This window comes from Candoia aspera, chromosome 5 (assembly GCF_035149785.1).
Source record: "Candoia aspera isolate rCanAsp1 chromosome 5, rCanAsp1.hap2, whole genome shotgun sequence".
In the NCBI taxonomy this organism is placed as follows: domain Eukaryota; kingdom Metazoa; phylum Chordata; class Lepidosauria; order Squamata; family Boidae; genus Candoia; species Candoia aspera.
In genome coordinates this window covers 114,026,990-114,045,254 of record NC_086157.1, presented here as the reverse complement: position 1 = coordinate 114,045,254, position 18,265 = coordinate 114,026,990, and the positions used below count along the sequence as shown (strand labels likewise).

At 47.1% G+C, this 18,265-nt stretch overlaps 1 protein-coding gene across 1 annotated transcript in view; it reads right to left on the bottom strand.

Annotated features, from left to right (window-relative positions):
- The window catches only part of ARHGEF17 (Rho guanine nucleotide exchange factor 17), a 147,844-nt gene that overhangs the window by 26,561 nt on the left and 103,018 nt on the right, over positions 1 to 18,265 (bottom strand). Inside the window, exons 7-9 of the mRNA XM_063304753.1 lie at positions 16,721 to 16,813; positions 2,495 to 2,671; positions 1,760 to 1,810 (exon numbers count right to left, since the gene is read on the bottom strand). Coding sequence (XP_063160823.1) covers positions 1,760 to 1,810; positions 2,495 to 2,671; positions 16,721 to 16,813 — 321 coding nt within the window. The remainder of the gene's footprint in view (positions 1 to 1,759; positions 1,811 to 2,494; positions 2,672 to 16,720; positions 16,814 to 18,265) is intronic.

Here is an 18,265-nt window from a genome sequence, read left to right as displayed (position 1 = left end):
ATTTGTTATTTCCTCTGGCTGAAATGTTCTGAGGGCACAGTCCTTTTGTGGCAATGGTGGAGGAGGCAGGGAAGGAGAGGAATGGTTTAAAAGCATCCCTTAATTTACAAGGAAAGGAGCTGAAATGTCCAGGTTACAAATCTATGTGTTTATACAAGGGGTAGGCCAGGAGCGAAAGATGCCGGATTCAGCTTCAGAGGTTGATCTCCCAGCGGAATAAATCATTTGAAATAGTGGTGCCTGGGATTGATGCAACCCAGAATTAGTGCACAATCAAACCAGAATCTAATTACATTTCAGTCTTTTGCTTGGTGAATAAACAACGGTTTACATCAGTGTTTCGCAACCTCGGCAACTTTCAGCTGCGTGGACTTCAACTCCCAGAATTCCCCAGCCAGCAAAGGAGTTGAAATCCACACAGCTGAAAGTTGCCGAGGTTGAGAAACACTGGTTTACATGAACTAGTTTCCCATATTTGAATGAAAAAGGAAGGTGTTTTTTTTTTAAATTGAGAAGCTTCACATTTCCTCCTTCACCTCTATCTGGGCAGGTGATATGGAACAGGAAGAAGGGTGTAGTTGTGTTTGCAAGAAGAGACTGAACTGCAGACTAGCCAACAATGCTTTAACTTGCAGCAGAGGACCATTCCAGCCCACATTGTTGGTTTATGGCTCAAGGGCATCTGCAGGGGAGGTCAAAAAAAGTCAAAAAGGTGTCCAGGACTGTGCAATTGAACCCCACCCCTTTTAAACACAAAGGGTTGGGGCTTTGATTGTGCAGTTGCGGAGACCATCTTGACTTTTTTGAATTCATAGAACTGAGTTCACGGAGTCAACCATGGGTATGTGAACCATGGCTAGGTCTACCGAGGAGGACAGAAGAGTGAAACAATCCAATGCTGTTTCAGTTTCCTCGGGAAGTTAGCAATCAAAACGGGGCTAAGAGTTTGTTGATCAGGAGACTCGGAATACGTTGTTTTGAAGATGGCTTTTCTTTTAATGATGATTCATGGTTTCTTCTCAGCCATGGATCTATAAATCCTTTAAAAAATTGTTAAGCTTCCCAACATAATTGAAATATTAAACTTAGGTTTGCAATTGGCTTGGACACCCTTGTTAATTAATTATTTGCTCTAATGATGATAACTGCTGATGCACCCATCACCTTAGCTATTGATCAGTGTTGCTCAACTTCGGCCACTTCAAGAGGTGTGGACTTCAATTCTCAGAATTCTGGGAGTTGAAGTCCACACCTCCTAAAGCGGCCAACACTGAGAAACACTGCTGTAGATGAAGGGGAACGCTGCATACAGTCCATTTCTAATTTCTTATGGTGAAGAACATGGGAGGACTCTCCTAGCACCAGATCACACTGGTTTCCTCTTGAAAGACAAATGAAGAGCAACTTTTAAGTCCGCCATCACATCTGGCACCTCTCTAGATCTTTAACCTTGGAATGTGGCTTTATGGTGATGTGTCCTTTCATTTCACATTAGGAGCCATGCTTGGTTCTGGGACATCAGCTTTAACCTGCACATCTCCAACCCGGGGCCCTGCAGATGTGTTGAGTAGCACGGTCCAGAATTCCCAAGAAAAAAATTGATCCTGGCTGGGAGCTGCTGACCTCACACTTCTGGGGGGCACACGGTTGGTGAAGGCTGGGGTAAGCGTTGCCCCCGTTTCCAGTTCACGTCACAGCTGCGCTTTCCTGCCAAAGAAAACATCTCAAGACATGCACTCTTTGAACAATGAACTCTTACCACTTCCACCACGATCTCCTGCCGTAAAAACCTCCGAAGCGGAGCCTGAAGCTGGAGAGATGAGAAACCAGAGCTATTAGTGCCACCTCTAAAACGTTCATCAGCAATTGTGATAATAATTCCAAAGTCACTACAGGGTAAGGAAAGACTCCCTCAAGTCTGACTTGCCACTTGTCCCTCCATGGACACATCCATCTGGCTTCCTTGGCAACAGTGCAAAAGAAGGCATTGACGCTGTGTTCTCTGAAAGTTTTCACTTCCCAATCCAGCCTACAGACCACCAGGAGATGCTAAGATTGTATGATTAATAATTTCTGAAAGCCTCTCATCCAAGTACAGGTAGTCCTCGTTTAGCGACCACAATTGGGACCAGCAACTTGGTCGTTAAGTAAAGTGTCCACTAAATGAAACCACGACTGCACTTACGATCTCACTTCAGCTTTCCTTTGCTTTACAGTACCGACCCTCAAAGGTCGTAAATGCGAGGACTGGTTGTAAAGTTACTTTTTCATCACTGTTGTAACTGCAAAGGGCTGCTAAATGAGGCAGTCACTAAGCGAGGACAACCTGTATTAATCATACAACCCTAGCATCTCCTGGTGGTCTCTTTATCTAAGCATTACTTTTTTTGAGATCCACCAAGGTTACCACCTAGTACAGCTAATGTAAATGTACCCCAAGCTGTGACTAATTTGTGGAGGGGACTCAGCCCCATCTGAGAGCTTAAGAACTTACATCTTCCATTCCTTCAATATGCGATTCGATCTCCTGCACTATGCGAGCATTCCGCTCCACCTCTTCCGCACTCTTCATCCCTTTATTGATCTTCTCAGCCACCTGCTTGATGCTCTTCTGGGCTTCTATCAAGAACAGGTAGTCTGGATGCTCCTCTGAAGTATGTTTCAGAAGGTCCTGGTGAGGAAGAGAGCAGCCCTCGTAAGAGCAAGACGACAACCTGGTGGGGAAGCTGGGAAGAAATTTCATTTCTGCTCATGCGCTGTTTGCTAAAGGCCAGGGGGGAACCAGAGATGAGAAAACAGGCAATGGAGATGGGTCTGGTCGACTCATAGTTGTGGGGTAGAGAAAAAGGAAGATGGTACCAGTGATGGGCAGGAAAGATTATATGGGTCTAGTATGCCCAAGAATGGGTCTAAGTGATGCCTACTGAGATAGGACAGGCTGCAGAAGAGCACTCTAGTACACAGCTGAATGATCATCTACATCAGTGTTTCTTAACCTTGTCAACTTTAAGAGGTGTGGACTTCAATTCCCAGAATTGAACTCCAGCAAGGGGAACTCTGGGAGTTGAAGTCCACGCATCTTAAAGTTGACAAGGTTGAGAAACACTGATCTACATGCATAAAGTGAAGAGTTCCTCAAACACAGCCCAGCTCCTAGCAACTTCTTGGCTACATCATTTCATGGTAGAAATTCAGACCTGTTTTATCCCTGCCTTCTTCTTGCTGGAATTATCAGGGGTCAACTCAGCATTGTCTCACAAGCATAACGGGGGTCTTTCTAGTAAACGCATCTTTATTGTGCTTTTGGGATGTCACATGGGTCACCTGATTTCCACTTCCTCCTCCTCCTTGGATTTGGGAATTAACAATCTCCATTACCTCTTGATCTCTCATTTCGCTTGCACACAGATTTTCTATTTCCATAGGAAGTGTCTACAAAGAACCAGTGATGAAGAAGTGCTTTCTACTGTGAAGCTACTTGTATCTAGATCTACTGAATAAATGTAAGCTACCTTTTTTTTTCTCTTCATCTAACTACTGTGTGAAGACTGAATTCTTTTCTGAACGTAATTAAGCTTAATGTGCAAGTTTTGGTTCAGGCTTCTACTTTGCAAGATTGTTGTTAGCTGCTTGGAGTTCTTTTATTAACCTTTAAAAACTGCATTACTTCTCAATATTTTTTTTAATTTCCCGGTCTATCTTATTTTTATTAAATTTATAAGTTGCCCAACTCCATTATGACTCAGGGCAATATGTAAAATTCAAAATAAAACAATCCACATAACATTAAAACACAAACTGGAAGTCTGGAGCAAAGCCACCACTGATTGCAAACCAGACAAGCCACAAGGGACCCAACACTCACTCTAGCCTGGGGGAAAAGCCAGGTCTTCAGGACTCCCCTAAATAAGGGTTGGGTGGGAATGATATGAACCTCTGGGGGGATGTCCTTCCAAAGGGCCACGAGGGGGAGATGGGTGGTGAATAATTTTATAAATAAATAAAAATAAATAAATGTTTCCTGGGTCCCATTGGGTGGCACTGCTTAATCAATGGCACCCTGAGTAGGCCAACGCAGCCATGTTAGCCAGGATGGGCAGAGATTACAGAAGGCCCTTTAGATAACAGGCCCCATACCATGAAGGGCTTTATAGGTGCCCCGCTGGGTCATCGTTTCAGAGGTATCTCCTTACCAGATTCCTCAGCGCCTTCAACAATGGCAGAGCTTCTCATGTCCTGGAAAAGTTCTCAAAAATTCAGGGCGGCCTTCAGAGATGTCTCTGCCTTGAAAGTAGCCCAGGCCACAGCCCAGTCAAACATCAGGAGCTGACCACAGGAACTGTTTTATGACGTGTTGTATTATGTCATAAAAAGTTTTATGGTAATTTTTATGCCGTAAAATGTTTTATAAAATTTGCCAAATTTCTGTTCCAGGGGAGTCGTGGGTCCTGGACTTTGGACGCATTCCGTAAATTAGTGTCATGGCCCAGAGGTGCCGTTGCGTTCTTCGCCAAGCAACGGAGTGAACATCCTGACGAGCGACGTTGGCCGCAGCCTATCCAAGAGGCTCGGCTGCCTTTGTTCTCTTTGCGGGAAAGCACAAAGCTCAGGTGTGATTCCCGCGTAGGGAGTTCACTCTTGAACGCTAGACCCGTGGACTGGCTACCAACCTTGACCTGGCTCTTGAACCCTGGGCCAACTTTAGATGTCGTAGGCAAGCCTCTGCTTTGCTTGACATCCCTGACTACACTGCTAACTCTGTTACCTGAAAACCAAACTGATAATCTTCCACGAAACCATATACAGTGGATATAAAAAGTCTGCACCCCCCCTGTTAAAATGCCAGGTTTTTGAGATGTAAAAAAATCAGACCAAAATAAATCACTTCAGAATTTTTTCCACCTTTATTATAACATACAAGCTGTACAAGAATTGAAAAACAAACTGAAATCTTTTAGAGAGAAAAAATAAAAATAAAAAAATAGAATCATGTGGTTGCATCAGCGTGCACACCCTTAAGCTAATACTTTGCTGAAGCACCTTTTGATTTTATGACAGCATTCAGTCTTTTGGGGTAGGAGTCGATCAGCATGGCACAACTTGCCTTGGGAATCTTTGCCCACTCTTCCTGCAGAACTTCCCCAAATCTGTCAGATTGCAAGGGCATCTCCTGGGCACAGCCCTCTTCAGGTCACCCCACTGATTTTCAATTGGATTCAGGTCTGGGCCCTGGCTGGGCCATTCCAAAACTTTGATCTTCTGGTGAAGCCATGCTTGTGTTGATTTGGAGGCATGCTTTGGGTCGTTGTCGTGTTGAAAGGTGAAATTCCTCTTCATCTTCAGCATTTTAGCAGAGGCCTGAAGGTTTTGTGCCAAAATGGACTGATATTTGGAATATTAAAGCCCATTCAAAGCTGAACTTTTTGGCCATAATTGTATATAGTTGTATATAGATAACCAGCACCCTGAATTGCACCCGGAAGCCAACTTGTGCAGCAGAGGTGTCACGTGGGCATAACAAGACCTGCCCATAACTACCCATGTCACTGTCTTCTGGATCAGCTGCAACTCCTGAGTAGGTTGACCATATGTCCTTGAGACAAAAACGGGACATTGGGATGCAAAAAAGGGACGGGGTTAAACTTACGCAATATTCTGTATCAGCCCCTGTGGCGTTGTTTCCCAATGTGAGGGGCAGTCAGGCGTGGAAGGCAGGCATGCGATTGCAAGACAGGGTGAGGCAAGCCCATGGCACGACAGCCAGACAAGGCTCCAACTCAGAGTCTCACGTGGCAGCAAGGCTGGGAGGCAAGATTGGGCACAGCGGCAAGACAAGGCTCAGTGGTGAGTTTGGGTGTGGCAGCAAGGCAGGGTAAGCAGCTGGCGTCTGGCGCAATGAGGCTCCGTGGTCTGCGACTGGGCTCTGGCGCGGCAGTTGGGCAGGGCTCTGGAGCAGGCTCCATTGTGGCAGCAGGGTGGGCTCCGAGAGAGGTTCCAGCGTGGAGTCTTGGGTTGTCGGTGTGGGCTCGCTGGAACGGTTGTCTCCAGCAACCTGTTCCAGTGTCAGCTTCCTTTTATCGGCGCGATTCTCCCACCATTTTCACGCGGGAGCCAACCGCGCCTCCCGTTGTTCGGCTCACCTCTCAGCTCGCCTAATGCGCGCACTGATAGGCAGTTTAAAAAAAACGGGACAAAATTAACATTTTCATTAAAACGACGGGACAGTCAGGAAATGTTAAAAAAAAAAACAGGACTGTCCCGTTCCAAACGGGATGTATGGTCAGCCTACTCCTGAGTGGCATTCAAGGGCAGCCTTACCTAGAGTGCGTTGCAGTAGTCCAGTGTAAGGTGGCCAACTGCTTTCCTCTGCTTTCTTCTAGGATGTGGTGACTTCTTGGTCTAGGCAACAGCCCTGGGCTTTCCTGATGGTTTCCCATCCAATCAGGTCCAATCCTGTTGAGCTTTTCCAAGATCATCCCAGACTGGCTAGGAGCGGCTCCCAGCTGCAGACCACCTATCTACACGTGTCCCTAATATTCTCTGAAATATTAGCCTGGCTTGCTGATCCTTTTCTCCACTAGGAACAGAGTGTTTTTAAAGGGAGAACTTTCAAATTGGTGATCTCCAGCATTGGCTTCCTAAAGCTGGGGGCCACCAAGGACTTGAATGGAGAGGTCCTTTGCAGGGACTGGCTGGAATGAAAGCATCCATCCGTTCAAGCTCTTCCCAGGGAAAGGCCAAGAGGAGGGCCACATGGTGCCTTCCAAGGCATTGTCCTCTCATCTTCAACAGCCTTAGAAACAGGGAAAGATGGCATGCCCAGATTAACAATAATATCCAAAGGGTTGAGGACTTTTGGGTCCAATCTTCTATGTTTACGCTCCAACAGTCTCATAAAACTTTCCCCAAGTTCAAAAGCAGCTCTACGTGCTACAAATTTATTATTTGGGTACGTCAAGTTGAGAGAGCCTGTTTGGCATTGTCAGCCTTCCCAGGTAGACCAGGCAGGAAACACGACCTGATGAGCTAATCCTACTTTATTGTAAGGCTGCATTGACAGAATCTTGCAAGTCTGAAAGTGCAAATCTCCCACCGTCTCTTTTACAGTCTGATTAGTTAGGGAGGGTCCCTTCTGAGCCTCTTTCTCCACCCATTATGCAGCTGAGGGGTACGTCCTCTCTTATCTGACCGTTCCCTAGGCAGCATCTCTTCCCCCAGTCTCCCAAAATCGTTCCCACATACCATTTCAGGCGTTGTGGTTAAAGTATCAGGCTAGAAATAGGAAGACAGTGAGTTCTAATCCCACCATAGGCACGAAGCCAGCTGGGTGACCTTGAGCCAGTCCCTTTCTCTCAGCCCCAGGAAGGAGGCAATGGCAAACCACTTCCGAAAAACCTTGCCAAGAAAACTGCAGGGACCAGTCCAGGCAGTCACTAGGAGTCAAGACTGACTTGAAAGCACAAAAGAAACCCAACAAAAAAACGGTACAGCATGAAAAGGGAAAAGCTAAGCCCCTCCCTTGTTTAAGAGGAAAGTTTTTAAGGGTGAGCCACAGCTCTGGGGATGCATTCTGACAATATACCTGATTCCTGTAAGAATCCATTTTCTGGGTTTGCATAATAAGTTGAACCTAAAATAACCCAACAGCCTGAATTTGCTCAACATGCAAAACCGCCCCAAAATGGTAACAATCCCCAATCACGAGCCCAAACATATTATAACAGAAAGTAAAAAACATACATCGGTTGCCAGGAACTTGTCATCTTTAGTTCTGGATGGGGTTGCACTGCCCCAGACAGACCCGGTGCGTAACTTGGGGGTCCTCCTGGACTCACGACTCCTGCTTGAAGAGCAGGTGGCAGTCGTGGCCAGGAGGGCCTTTGCGCAACTCCGTGTTGTGTGCCAGTTACGCCCTTTCCTGGACCGAGAAGCCCTTCGAACAGTCACTCACGCCCTGGTCATCTCCCATATAGACTACTGTAATGCACTCTACATGGGGCTACCCTTGAAGAGTATCCTGAAGCTTCAGTTGATTCAGAATGCAGCCGTGCAGACAATCTTGGGCGTTCCAAGATTTGCACACGTAACACCTCTGTTGTGTGAACTGCACTGGGTCTCAGTTTGCTTCCGGGTCCCATTCAAGGTGTTGGTTATTACCTTTAAAGCCCTCCATGGCATGGGGCCAGGTTACCTGAGGGACCGTCTCATCCCCATCACATCGACCTGCCCCACCCGGTCACGCAGGGAGGGCATGTTATGGACCCCATCCGTAAAAGAATCCCATCTAGCGGGGTCCCGGAAGCGAGCCTTCTCTGCTGTAGCTCCTGCCCTTTGGAACATCCTCTCCCCAGAGGTCAGACAGGCCCCCTCGCTCCTGGACTTCCGAAAACGACTAAAGACCTGGTTTTGTAGGCAGGCTTGGAATGGGAGGGGGAATAGTTATACCTGGGGATGGCTAGTGCCCTAAGTGATTGTGAGGGACTGTTACTTTCACTGACTGATTAAAATCTCTTGCCACTTAGATTTTATTATATTCTTATTTTATTGTGTTGCTGTATTGAAATGGTTATAAATTTTAACTGCATTTTATTGTAAACCGCCCAGAGTCCCCCATGAGGTGGAGATGGGCGGTGAATGAATGAATGAATGAATGAATGAATAAAACACATGTTGACGTTTCGTGGGAAACAAATCCCATGAAATTTATCATCGTTGTTAGCTGTCCTGAGTTGGGTGGTACAACATGGGTGGCCATATAAATCGAATGAATGAATGAAATGAATTATTCATTTCATGTCATGTCATTTCATTTCAGCCAGTCATAAAATAGTTTCTGCCTGCATCTAATCACAGCAGCCCAAAATTCAGCTACTGCCAGAGTCTGAAGTTGCATCAGAGAAAGCCCAAAAACCATTCAACCAAAATTCACACAAATAAAACTCAACATGCTGTGCTGCTTGTTCTCTGACTGACTGAACAGCCATCCTGTATGTGAATTACTGGGCTATACCACTTGAGTAGGGCTATGCCATTTCAGACAGCAGGCTCATGACACCGGAAGGAGGCTCTATCCAAGTTAAATGTCACCCAAGAAGAATGAAGCTTTCCTCTCTTGCACACCCCAAATTCCGTATACCTCCCCAACATCTGCATTTCGCTTTATCTGCTTTTTGGAATGCTGGAACAGTTTCATTTGGCTGAGTTTCTGAAGGAGGAGGCACATAAGGCCCGCAGTCTGTCTTTTTGGGTCTCCTGCTGTCTTGGAATCAAAGCTTGTTTGCGTGGGCAGTGCCCTCAGAGGTCATCTAGTCCAACCCCTACTAAACCAACCCTGACAGGTGGCCATCTGAAGCTCTCCATCAAGGTTGTGTTTGTGTGTGTGTGTGTGTGTAGTGGCCCTGAAAGCAGACTGTTCTGCCTCCTTGCTGCCCTCCCTGTGAGAAATGTCTTCTAACCTGTAGCTTGACCTCCCTTTTCTCTTTCACCCTGTGGGTCCTCCTCCTCCTGTTTTTTACAGCGAGAGAGAGAGAGTTTGCACTTGACAGGCATTTCGATATTTAAAAATTGCTCTTGCATCCCCTCTGTTTTCTCTTGCGCAAGCGAAATGGGCCCAGTTTGTTCAGTTTGCAGGAATATTCTGTAGTATTTAACCCCAGTGTTCCATTTATTTTTTAAAACTGTCATCTTAAACTGTTTTTAGCCACCTCTTGATGGTCTATAGCAGTGTTTTTCAACCTTGGCAACTTCAAGATGTGTGGACCTCAACTCCCAGAATCCCCCAGCCAGGCTGGGGGATTCTGGGAGTTGAAGTCCACACATCTTGAAGTTGCCAAGGTTGAAAAACACCAGTCTGTACAGTGCCTCCTTGATTTACTGGATCTTTTCCAGCCCGGATATTTTGACCAGTCTTTGCCAACCCCACCCTCTGCGATGCTTTGACCGCAAGACCCAATGTCTCCAGCCACGCACTTATTCTACCTTCACTATTCGAGAAGAGAGCAAGCCAACATTCCTTGCGGGGAGGCGATCTAACGCTACGCCTTGGGAGAGCCTCTGCAGGACCCCGATGTCTGGCAGCTATATTGGGCAGAATTTTGCTCTCAAGCTCTCTTCCCTGAGCAGCATCTTCCCTGAAGCCATCCTCTTGCAAATCAAACTGTGGCCCATCCTGGAGCAGAAAGACGCATTGCAACACCCCAGTTTGCTTCAATGCCATGCACTCCCAATGCACGATTCCCGTCCCTGGCCGGTTCAGCCGAGACATCAAGTCTTCTGCCCATTCCACACCCCCGCTTCCTGAAATGCCGGAGATGTGCTCCAGATCTCGCAGGCAGGGTGCTCCATCCGGTTGCCTTCCCGAGTCTTCCTGGCGCGCCATCCATCTTCCATTCCCGGCTAACCACCTGCCTCCTGCCAGGCCCACACGCATTGCTGGTTGCTCAGCGGTGCCAGGACAGAGCAGCATCTGGAAGCCAAACCTGCTGGGGTAGAAGAGCCATCTCTGCCTTTCCTCTTACCAGCTCCTGGGCGATTCATCCCACAATAGCCCATAAATTGGCCTGGTTAATTGGCCAGCTGCAAGCACAGAGTGGCACCACCACTGAGTAATTTAGTGCCCACTCCGCCAAGCATCAATCCTGCCAGGGCTGAAATCCGACAGGCGATTCTGGGTGGGCCGACGGCTCTGTTCTGTCACGGCTATTTATAAGGGCAGCGAACAGCCAGGAAGGGAAGGGTGGCGAGGCCCATCAGTCGTGTATTTCAAAGTCCCCCCGTGCCGCCTACTGTAAACGGAGCTGTTGCCAACGTTTCTGCCTTTCATCACACTGCTGGGCAGCGCTCCCTCTTCTCCCCTCTCTTAGCTGCAGCCTTGCCGCCCTGGGATGCGTTTCTTCCTCAGCAAGCGTTTTCTTCCACGCCAAAAGTATGCGAGTCCGTAGCTACCCACTTGGGGAATGTCTGCGCATTGCTTCAGGCGTTAGGAATTTGGTGAATGTTGACATTTACTGGAGAGTCTTAAGATTTAAGAAGGCCCAGGAAGAATTATTTCCAAAAAATAAAATATGGAAGCATTAAATCTTTCTTGGATCAGGCAAAGGTCACCAAGCCAACATCCTGTTTCCAACAGCGCTAAGCCAAATTCTTCTAGGAATTCCTTCTCCTATCATTATTATTATTATTATTATTATATCCCCCCACACACACATATCCATCCATCCATCCATCCATCTGGTATATATTGGTCAACTCAAGGTGCAACTGGTCTCTAGGATCTAGTATTTGAGAGGTACAGTATTCTGGTTAACTATCATGACTACAATGGCTGGGAATTCTTACCCCAACACCTCTGGAGTGTGACAATGATTGTTTGAAGGTACATCATCCTGAACCACCTTAGGAACTCAGAAGTGCAACTATGAAGACAACTGCTAACAATGATTTACAGACTGAGACATGGCTCTGATTGCACGAAATCATGGTTTGCTTCACCATGGTGTGCTGAACAAACCTCAACACACTAAACCACCAATCGCACTCTGCAAATCACAAAAGCTGAGGGCAAATAATACGTTACACCAAAAGCAAGCAAATACATCACATTATGGGCAAATGTGATGTGTGAACACAGCCTTAACCTGGGCTTCCCAGTTTTCGTGATCAAGTAGATGCTGATCTACTGCTGTCCGAGGGTGAAAATCAGGCTCAGCTCCTCGTAACTTCATGGACACAGCCAGGTAGTTTTCTGGGTAGCGACATGGAACTCATAGACTCCTAGGGCTGGAAGGGACCGTCTTCTGGTCCAACCCCCACCCACAGCAAGAATCCACCGTCCATCCCAGACAAATGGCTGTCCAACCTTTTCTTGAAAACCTTCAGTGATGGAGCCTCCACGACTTTAGGAGGTAGGCTGTTCCACTGTTCCAGAGCTCCCAAGGCCAGGAAATTCCTCTTTATTTGGAATTTGGATCTTCCTCTGTAATATGGGTACGTGGTACCACATTGCCTTATTCCAGAATGTTTTTTTTCCATTTCCCAGCCCTGGAAATTTGTTGGTGGTCTCTCATCCAAGGACTAACCAGGCCTGATCCTACTTGGCTTCCAAGGCCAGCAAGACTGGCCAAGAACTGCCTCCTACTTGGGGGTCAGGGGGGAGAAAGAATGGGTGAATGCTGCCCAGAGTTTCAAAGCTCCTTCCAAAGGGCAGGAGCAAGGTGCTGCTAATTATTGGCCCTATGATATGGTCAATGAATGGCATCTGCTTAGAGTAGCGTTGCTCACCTATGGCCATTTGAAGATGGGTGGACTTCAACTCCCAGAATTCCCCAGCCAGCATGTCCACACTTCTTAAAATGGCCAAGACTGAGAAACTCTGGCTTAGAGAAAGACGTAGTACAAAGTGATAGAAAACTGAGCTGGTCTTGCTGCAAATCCTGAGATTATCCAGGACAGGAGGCGCTGATCTGTAGAGCTGGAAAGCTGGCTGTGCAGTTAGTGAAAAGATGAACCGGAACTTTTGTTGTTGATGTTGATGTTCTTGTTGTTATTCCTCCTCCTCCTCCTTCTCCCTCTTTCTTCCGCTTCCTCTTACATTGCCTTTATTTTGTACAACTCAAGGTGTTGTGCATAACGCTCTTGCCTCCTGTTTTCCCCACAACAACAGCCCTGTGAGGTGGGTTGGGCTGAGAGAGAGGGACTGGCCCAAGGGCACCCAGCCGGCTTTCATGCCTAAGGCGGGACTAGAACTCTCAAACCACGCCTGATTGGCTCTTGGGCTGAGAGAGAGGGACTGGCCCAAGGGCACCCAGCCAGCTTTCAGGACTCAGGCGGGACTAGGACTCTCATACCACTCCTGATTGGCTCTTGGGCTGAGAGAGAGCGACTGGCCCAAGGGCACCCAGCCGGCTTTCATGCCTAAGGCGGGACTAGAACTCTCAAACCACGCCTGATTGGCTCTTGGGCTGAGAGAGAGGGACTGGCCCAAGGGCACCCAGCCGGCTTTCATGCCTAAGGCGGGACTAGAACTCTCAAACCACGCCTGATTGGCTCTTGGGCTGAGAGAGAGGGACTGGCCCAAGGGCACCCAGCCGGCTTTCATGCCTAAGGCGGGACTAGAACTCTCAAACCACGCCTGATTGGCTCTTGGGCTGAGAGAGAGCGACTGGCCCAAGGGCACCCAGCCGGCTTTCATGCCTAAGGCGGGACTAGAACTCTCAAACCACGCCTGATTGGCTCTTGGGCTGAGAGACAGGGACTGGCCCAAGGGCACCCAGCCGGCTTTCAGGACTCAGGCGGGACTAGAACTCTCCTACCACGCCTGATTGGCTCTTGGGCTGAGAGAGAGGGACTGGCCCAAGGGCACCCAGCCGGCTTTCATGCCCAAGGCGGGACTAGAACTCACAGCCTCCTGGTTGCTAGCCCAGCATTTCCTCTTGGTGATCCATGGGCCAGGAAAACAATCCGCATGTTACGTTCTGCATCTCAGGATGCTATAAAAGGTAGAGGAGCAGAGCCAGGGAGCCCTCCCCACTGCCCCAAAGGCTACTCAAGCAGGGCTGTTGGGGGGTAAAAAAAGTCAGGATGGCAGCCACAAGCACATGATCGAAGCCACGCCCCCTTTTATTTTATTTATTTATAAAACTTACATGGCTCCCTAGTTTATACAACATAATCCTAGGCGGTTCACAACAGCCAGTAAAAACAGAATACAGGTAGTCCTCGCTTAGCGACCACAATTGGGATTGGCAACTCTGTCGCTAAGCACTGCGGTCACCAAGCAAAACATCGCATGTCCACGACTGACTTACAACATCACTTCTGCTTTCGTCATTAAGCGAGTCACCATGCCTGTTAAGCGAAGGATCATGTGACCATGACTTACGATTTTACTTCCGCCAACTTTATTAACTCTGCTTGTTGCAAGCCACCATTGCAAGATGGTGATTACATGGTGGTCCTAAATGCAAGGAGTGGTCACCAGGCTATTTGTTTTTACACTGTTTTAACTTCGAACGGTTGTTAAACAAGGCAGTCAGTAAGCAATGACTACCTGTAACTTACAATTGCGCGGCTTACAGAAAGAAAAATCCTGATGTGATCCCACCTGCACTCACCACACTGCCACGACAACTTGTCAACTCCACATTTGCTCATCTGACCCCCATTCTAGTCCAGTGCATCACTCCACACACCCCGGGACATCCTCACAGGTGTGGCTCCCTTCAGTTTGGGCAGGTCAGGGCCATTTTAGGAAACAGATTTTTCACCTGCCGAACGAGGGAGGTCTCAGCCTTCCAAAATGAGTAATGGCTCTTTCCCCGAAATAGATCCTATTTTAGGCTTTGAGTCAGGCATGTGAAATATTCAAGGAATTCAGGAATTCAGCGTGCCAGAAGAGAAAACTGTCAGCAGAGCTGACCATCCGGCTTCCACGCAACCCAGACAAATCAAACAGCACCTCGATGTAAAACCCAGAGGGAAAATTTCCCATGGGAAATGTCCGTGGCACATCTCGCATCCTTTACGCAAGGAATCTCTCTTGAGGAATTTTTAGGGAGCAAGAAGGTACACTGGTTTTCTTTTTGGCAGCCAATTTTTGAGGAGCTGTCTCTAACAGTAATATTTTGTTGTTGTTGTTTATTGGCTCGGTCACTTCCAACTCTTCGTGACTTCATGGACCAGCCCACGCCAGAGCTTCCTGTCGGTCGTCAACACCCCCAGCTCCCCCAGGGACGAGTCCGTCACCTCCAGAATGTCATCCATCCACCTTGCCCTTGGTCGGCCCCTCTTCCTTTTGCCCTCCACTCTCCCCAGCATCAGCATCTTCTCCAGGGTGTCCTGTCTTCTCATTGTGTGGCCAAAGTATTTCAGTTTTGCCTTTAAGATTGTTCCCTCAAGTGAGCAGTCTGGCTTTATTTCCTGGAGGATGGACTGGTTTGATCTTCTTGCAGTCCAAGGCACTCTCAGAATTTTCCTCCAACACCACAGTTCAAAAGCATCGATCTTCCTTCGCTCAGCCTTCCTTATGGTCCGGCTCTTGCAGCCATATGTTACTACGGGGAACACCATTGCTTTAACTATGCGGACCTTTGTTGTCAGTGTGATGTCTCTGCTCTTAACTATTTTATCGAGATTGGTCATTGCTCTTCTCCCAAGGATGAAGCGTCTTCTGATTTCCTGACTGCAGTCAGCATCTGCAGTAATCTTTGCACCAATAGTAATATTAGGAGCTCAAAAATAATGTTACATTTATAAGGGTTATATACTTCTGTGTATATACACACCTATGTGTGCGCGCGCACACATGCGTGTGATATTTAGGATCAACCATAAGCCCAACTCACCTCACAGGGTTGTTGTTGTGGGGAAAATAGGAGGAGGAAGGAGTATTAGGGATGTTCACCGCCTTGAGTTATTTATAAAAATAATAAATATTTTTAGAATATTTATTCTAAAATAAATAGAAAATAAATAAGATAGACAATAAATGAGGAAGGGAGGGAGGGAAGGAGGGAACTGTGGGCCACAGACTAGCCCTTGGTCGTGCAGCCATGAAGGCCTTGGAAAAGAGGTTCAGGTCAGAATCAATGGAAAGATCAGAACTGTGGAAGCCACGGGATTCCCTGGGACACTCTATGGAAGTGCAAGTTGAAGAAGCAGGAGAGGAAAGGTATTGAAGCTTTTGAACTTTGGGGTTGGAGAAGACTCCTGAGAGGTCCGTGGACAGTCAAGAAAACTAACCGATGGATCATTGAACAAATCAGCCCAGAGGTCTCACTCGAGGCGCAAATGACCAGGCTCAAATCATCTTACTTCAAACACGTTATGTCAAGACCCAGCTCTCTGGAAAAGACGCTGGGAAAGGTGGAAGGAAAGAGAAGACAACGATGACCAGCAGCAAGGGGGAGAGACTCAGTTACAGGGGCAATGGGGGGAATGTTGGTAGACCTCAGGACCTCCTGAATCACCTCCTAAAACCTGCCCTTCACTCCCCCGCCCACCCACGTAAACCAGGGTAGTGTTAAATGCCAAGCCCATGCTGCAAGATGACCCTGTCCATTACATCAGAATCCACAAATTCCAAAGAATCCCAGATCTTTCGCACGACCCGTTAGCTTCTTCAGTTCTGCCAGATTTGAACAAAGACCATCCATTTTACCAGCAGAACATTGTGCAAAGTCCCTAATTTTATTGAAGCTTTTTTCTTTCCTTTTTTTTATGCAACACATTTCTAGCCTCCTTCAAGGTTGCAACGTATTTCTATGTTCTAAACATTTTTTATGCAACATATTTCTAGCCTTCAAGGTAATTGTGTCCCTTTTTTCTCCCGCAATTGGCGTTAAGTATAGAATAATAATTTAATCTTCACAAGAACCACGTGAGGGTGAATAGACTGAGAGGGGGAGAGAGACCGAAAAGGTACCAGCGTGTTTCATGGTGGCTGCGTCAACCGAAAGGACAGGTCTTCAAGTTTACATCTGTACAGATTCTACCACAATCATTTCTTAAAACTCATCCACTGATAGGCCACCTTGTTCTCCTCCAGAGACACTGGCATGGAACAGCTTCACAGTAATACTACATTTGCAAAGGAATTATGAAAATAAACAGGGCAACAGGGGTATAAAATTCTGCAGTCGGTCAAGCGAAAACACTGCTGTTCCAGAGTTCTTGAACTGCGCTTTGCTTTGAGTAGCATAAACAGCAATGCTGATTTACTCACCTTGACCAGAAGTTCGTAGCGTGGAATTCGTTGCACGGGCTTGATCATGAGATCGGAGAGGGCCTGTTTCTCTTTGTTTTCTCGCATGTTTTGCTGGAAAGGGCAAGGAAAAATAAAGAAGACAGAGATTTTAAACATCCCCAACCGAAGAGCTGGGGTGAAGTTCTGGATGGGCACACCAGCAAATTGATGAGGGGCTCAGTAAGCTAACCGCCTTTACAGCTCATTTAACAATGATGGCTTATGTGTCCCTAGGACCTTGGGCAACTAGAGTGGCCAATCCTTGGGACAAATGAGGTCACCACTTAGGGTGCCCACATTCCTGTTCCAGCCAGTAAAAAGTCTTGGAGGGAAAGGCCCCTGGTGACCTTCATCTTTGGAGGACAGAGAGAGGCAAGGGATGCTGAAAAAGGTGATGAGTTCAATAAAACATGGCTAGATACATTAAGCCACATTTTCTAGTGCCTTCCAGACATACCGCACATAGAACTCATCCTCCGTAGCCAGCAGCATGGTCATTTTAGTTATGGGGGGATGGAAATTGTATTTAATATATCAGGAGGACCCCAAGTTTGCAGGAGCTGGATTTAATGGTGCACTTTGTGTCTTTAGGACCCCTGTTCTCATCAATCTCAGTCAATATGGCCACGGAGAAGGGATCGTGGGAGTCCCAAATATTTGATTAGGCAAGGTGCCAATAAGCACAAGAAGACCCTGGTGTGGTTAATGACTACAATTCAAGAAGCCGTAAGCAGCCAGGTGGCTCCTTTTAAAAAAACAGAAAATCAGAAGCTGAGAACAGAGAGAAGCACAGGCTGGCAAAAGAAAGACAAAGCAATAGAGAAAGTAGTTAAAAAAAAAATCAGAGGCATTACAGGTACTCCTCACTTAACAACCACAATTGGACCTGAATTTTGGTTGCTAAGTGAAGTGGTCATTAAGTGAATCCAACCCAATTTTACGACTTTTGTGGTGGTTGTTAAGTGAACCAAGTGGTTGTTAAGCAAATCATGCCGTTCCCCATTGATTTTGCTTTCCAGAAGCTGGCCGGGAAGGTTGAAAATGGTGATCCCGTGACTACACGATACTGTGACGGTCATAAATGCAACCCAATCGCCAAGCGCCCAAATCGTGGTCATGTGGTGCTGCGACAGTCGTAAGCGCGAGGACCAGTCATAAGTTGGTTTTTTCAGCACTATCGTAAGTCTGAACTGTCACTAGACGAACAGTTGTTAAGTGAAGACTACCTGTAAGATGACATCAGAAACACCATACCTTGGCAAGTTTTATAATGAGTGTTATTTAGTATGTTCCCATCATGGTGGTCAAGGTATTTCAAGATGAAGACAGGGAGAGACACTGCCTTTGTATCAAGCAGGAAAAAGACCAAGCCTATCCAGCCGGAAATTAAATCCCTTGTGGATTTCTTGGAAACCCACTGGATTCCAATCAGCGAGGCAAGAGCTAATTATCTGAAGACAACCTGGTCCATCCTCAACCGCCTGTTCAATCATCACTCTGCAGGGCAAGCAGAGGAGATAAGAG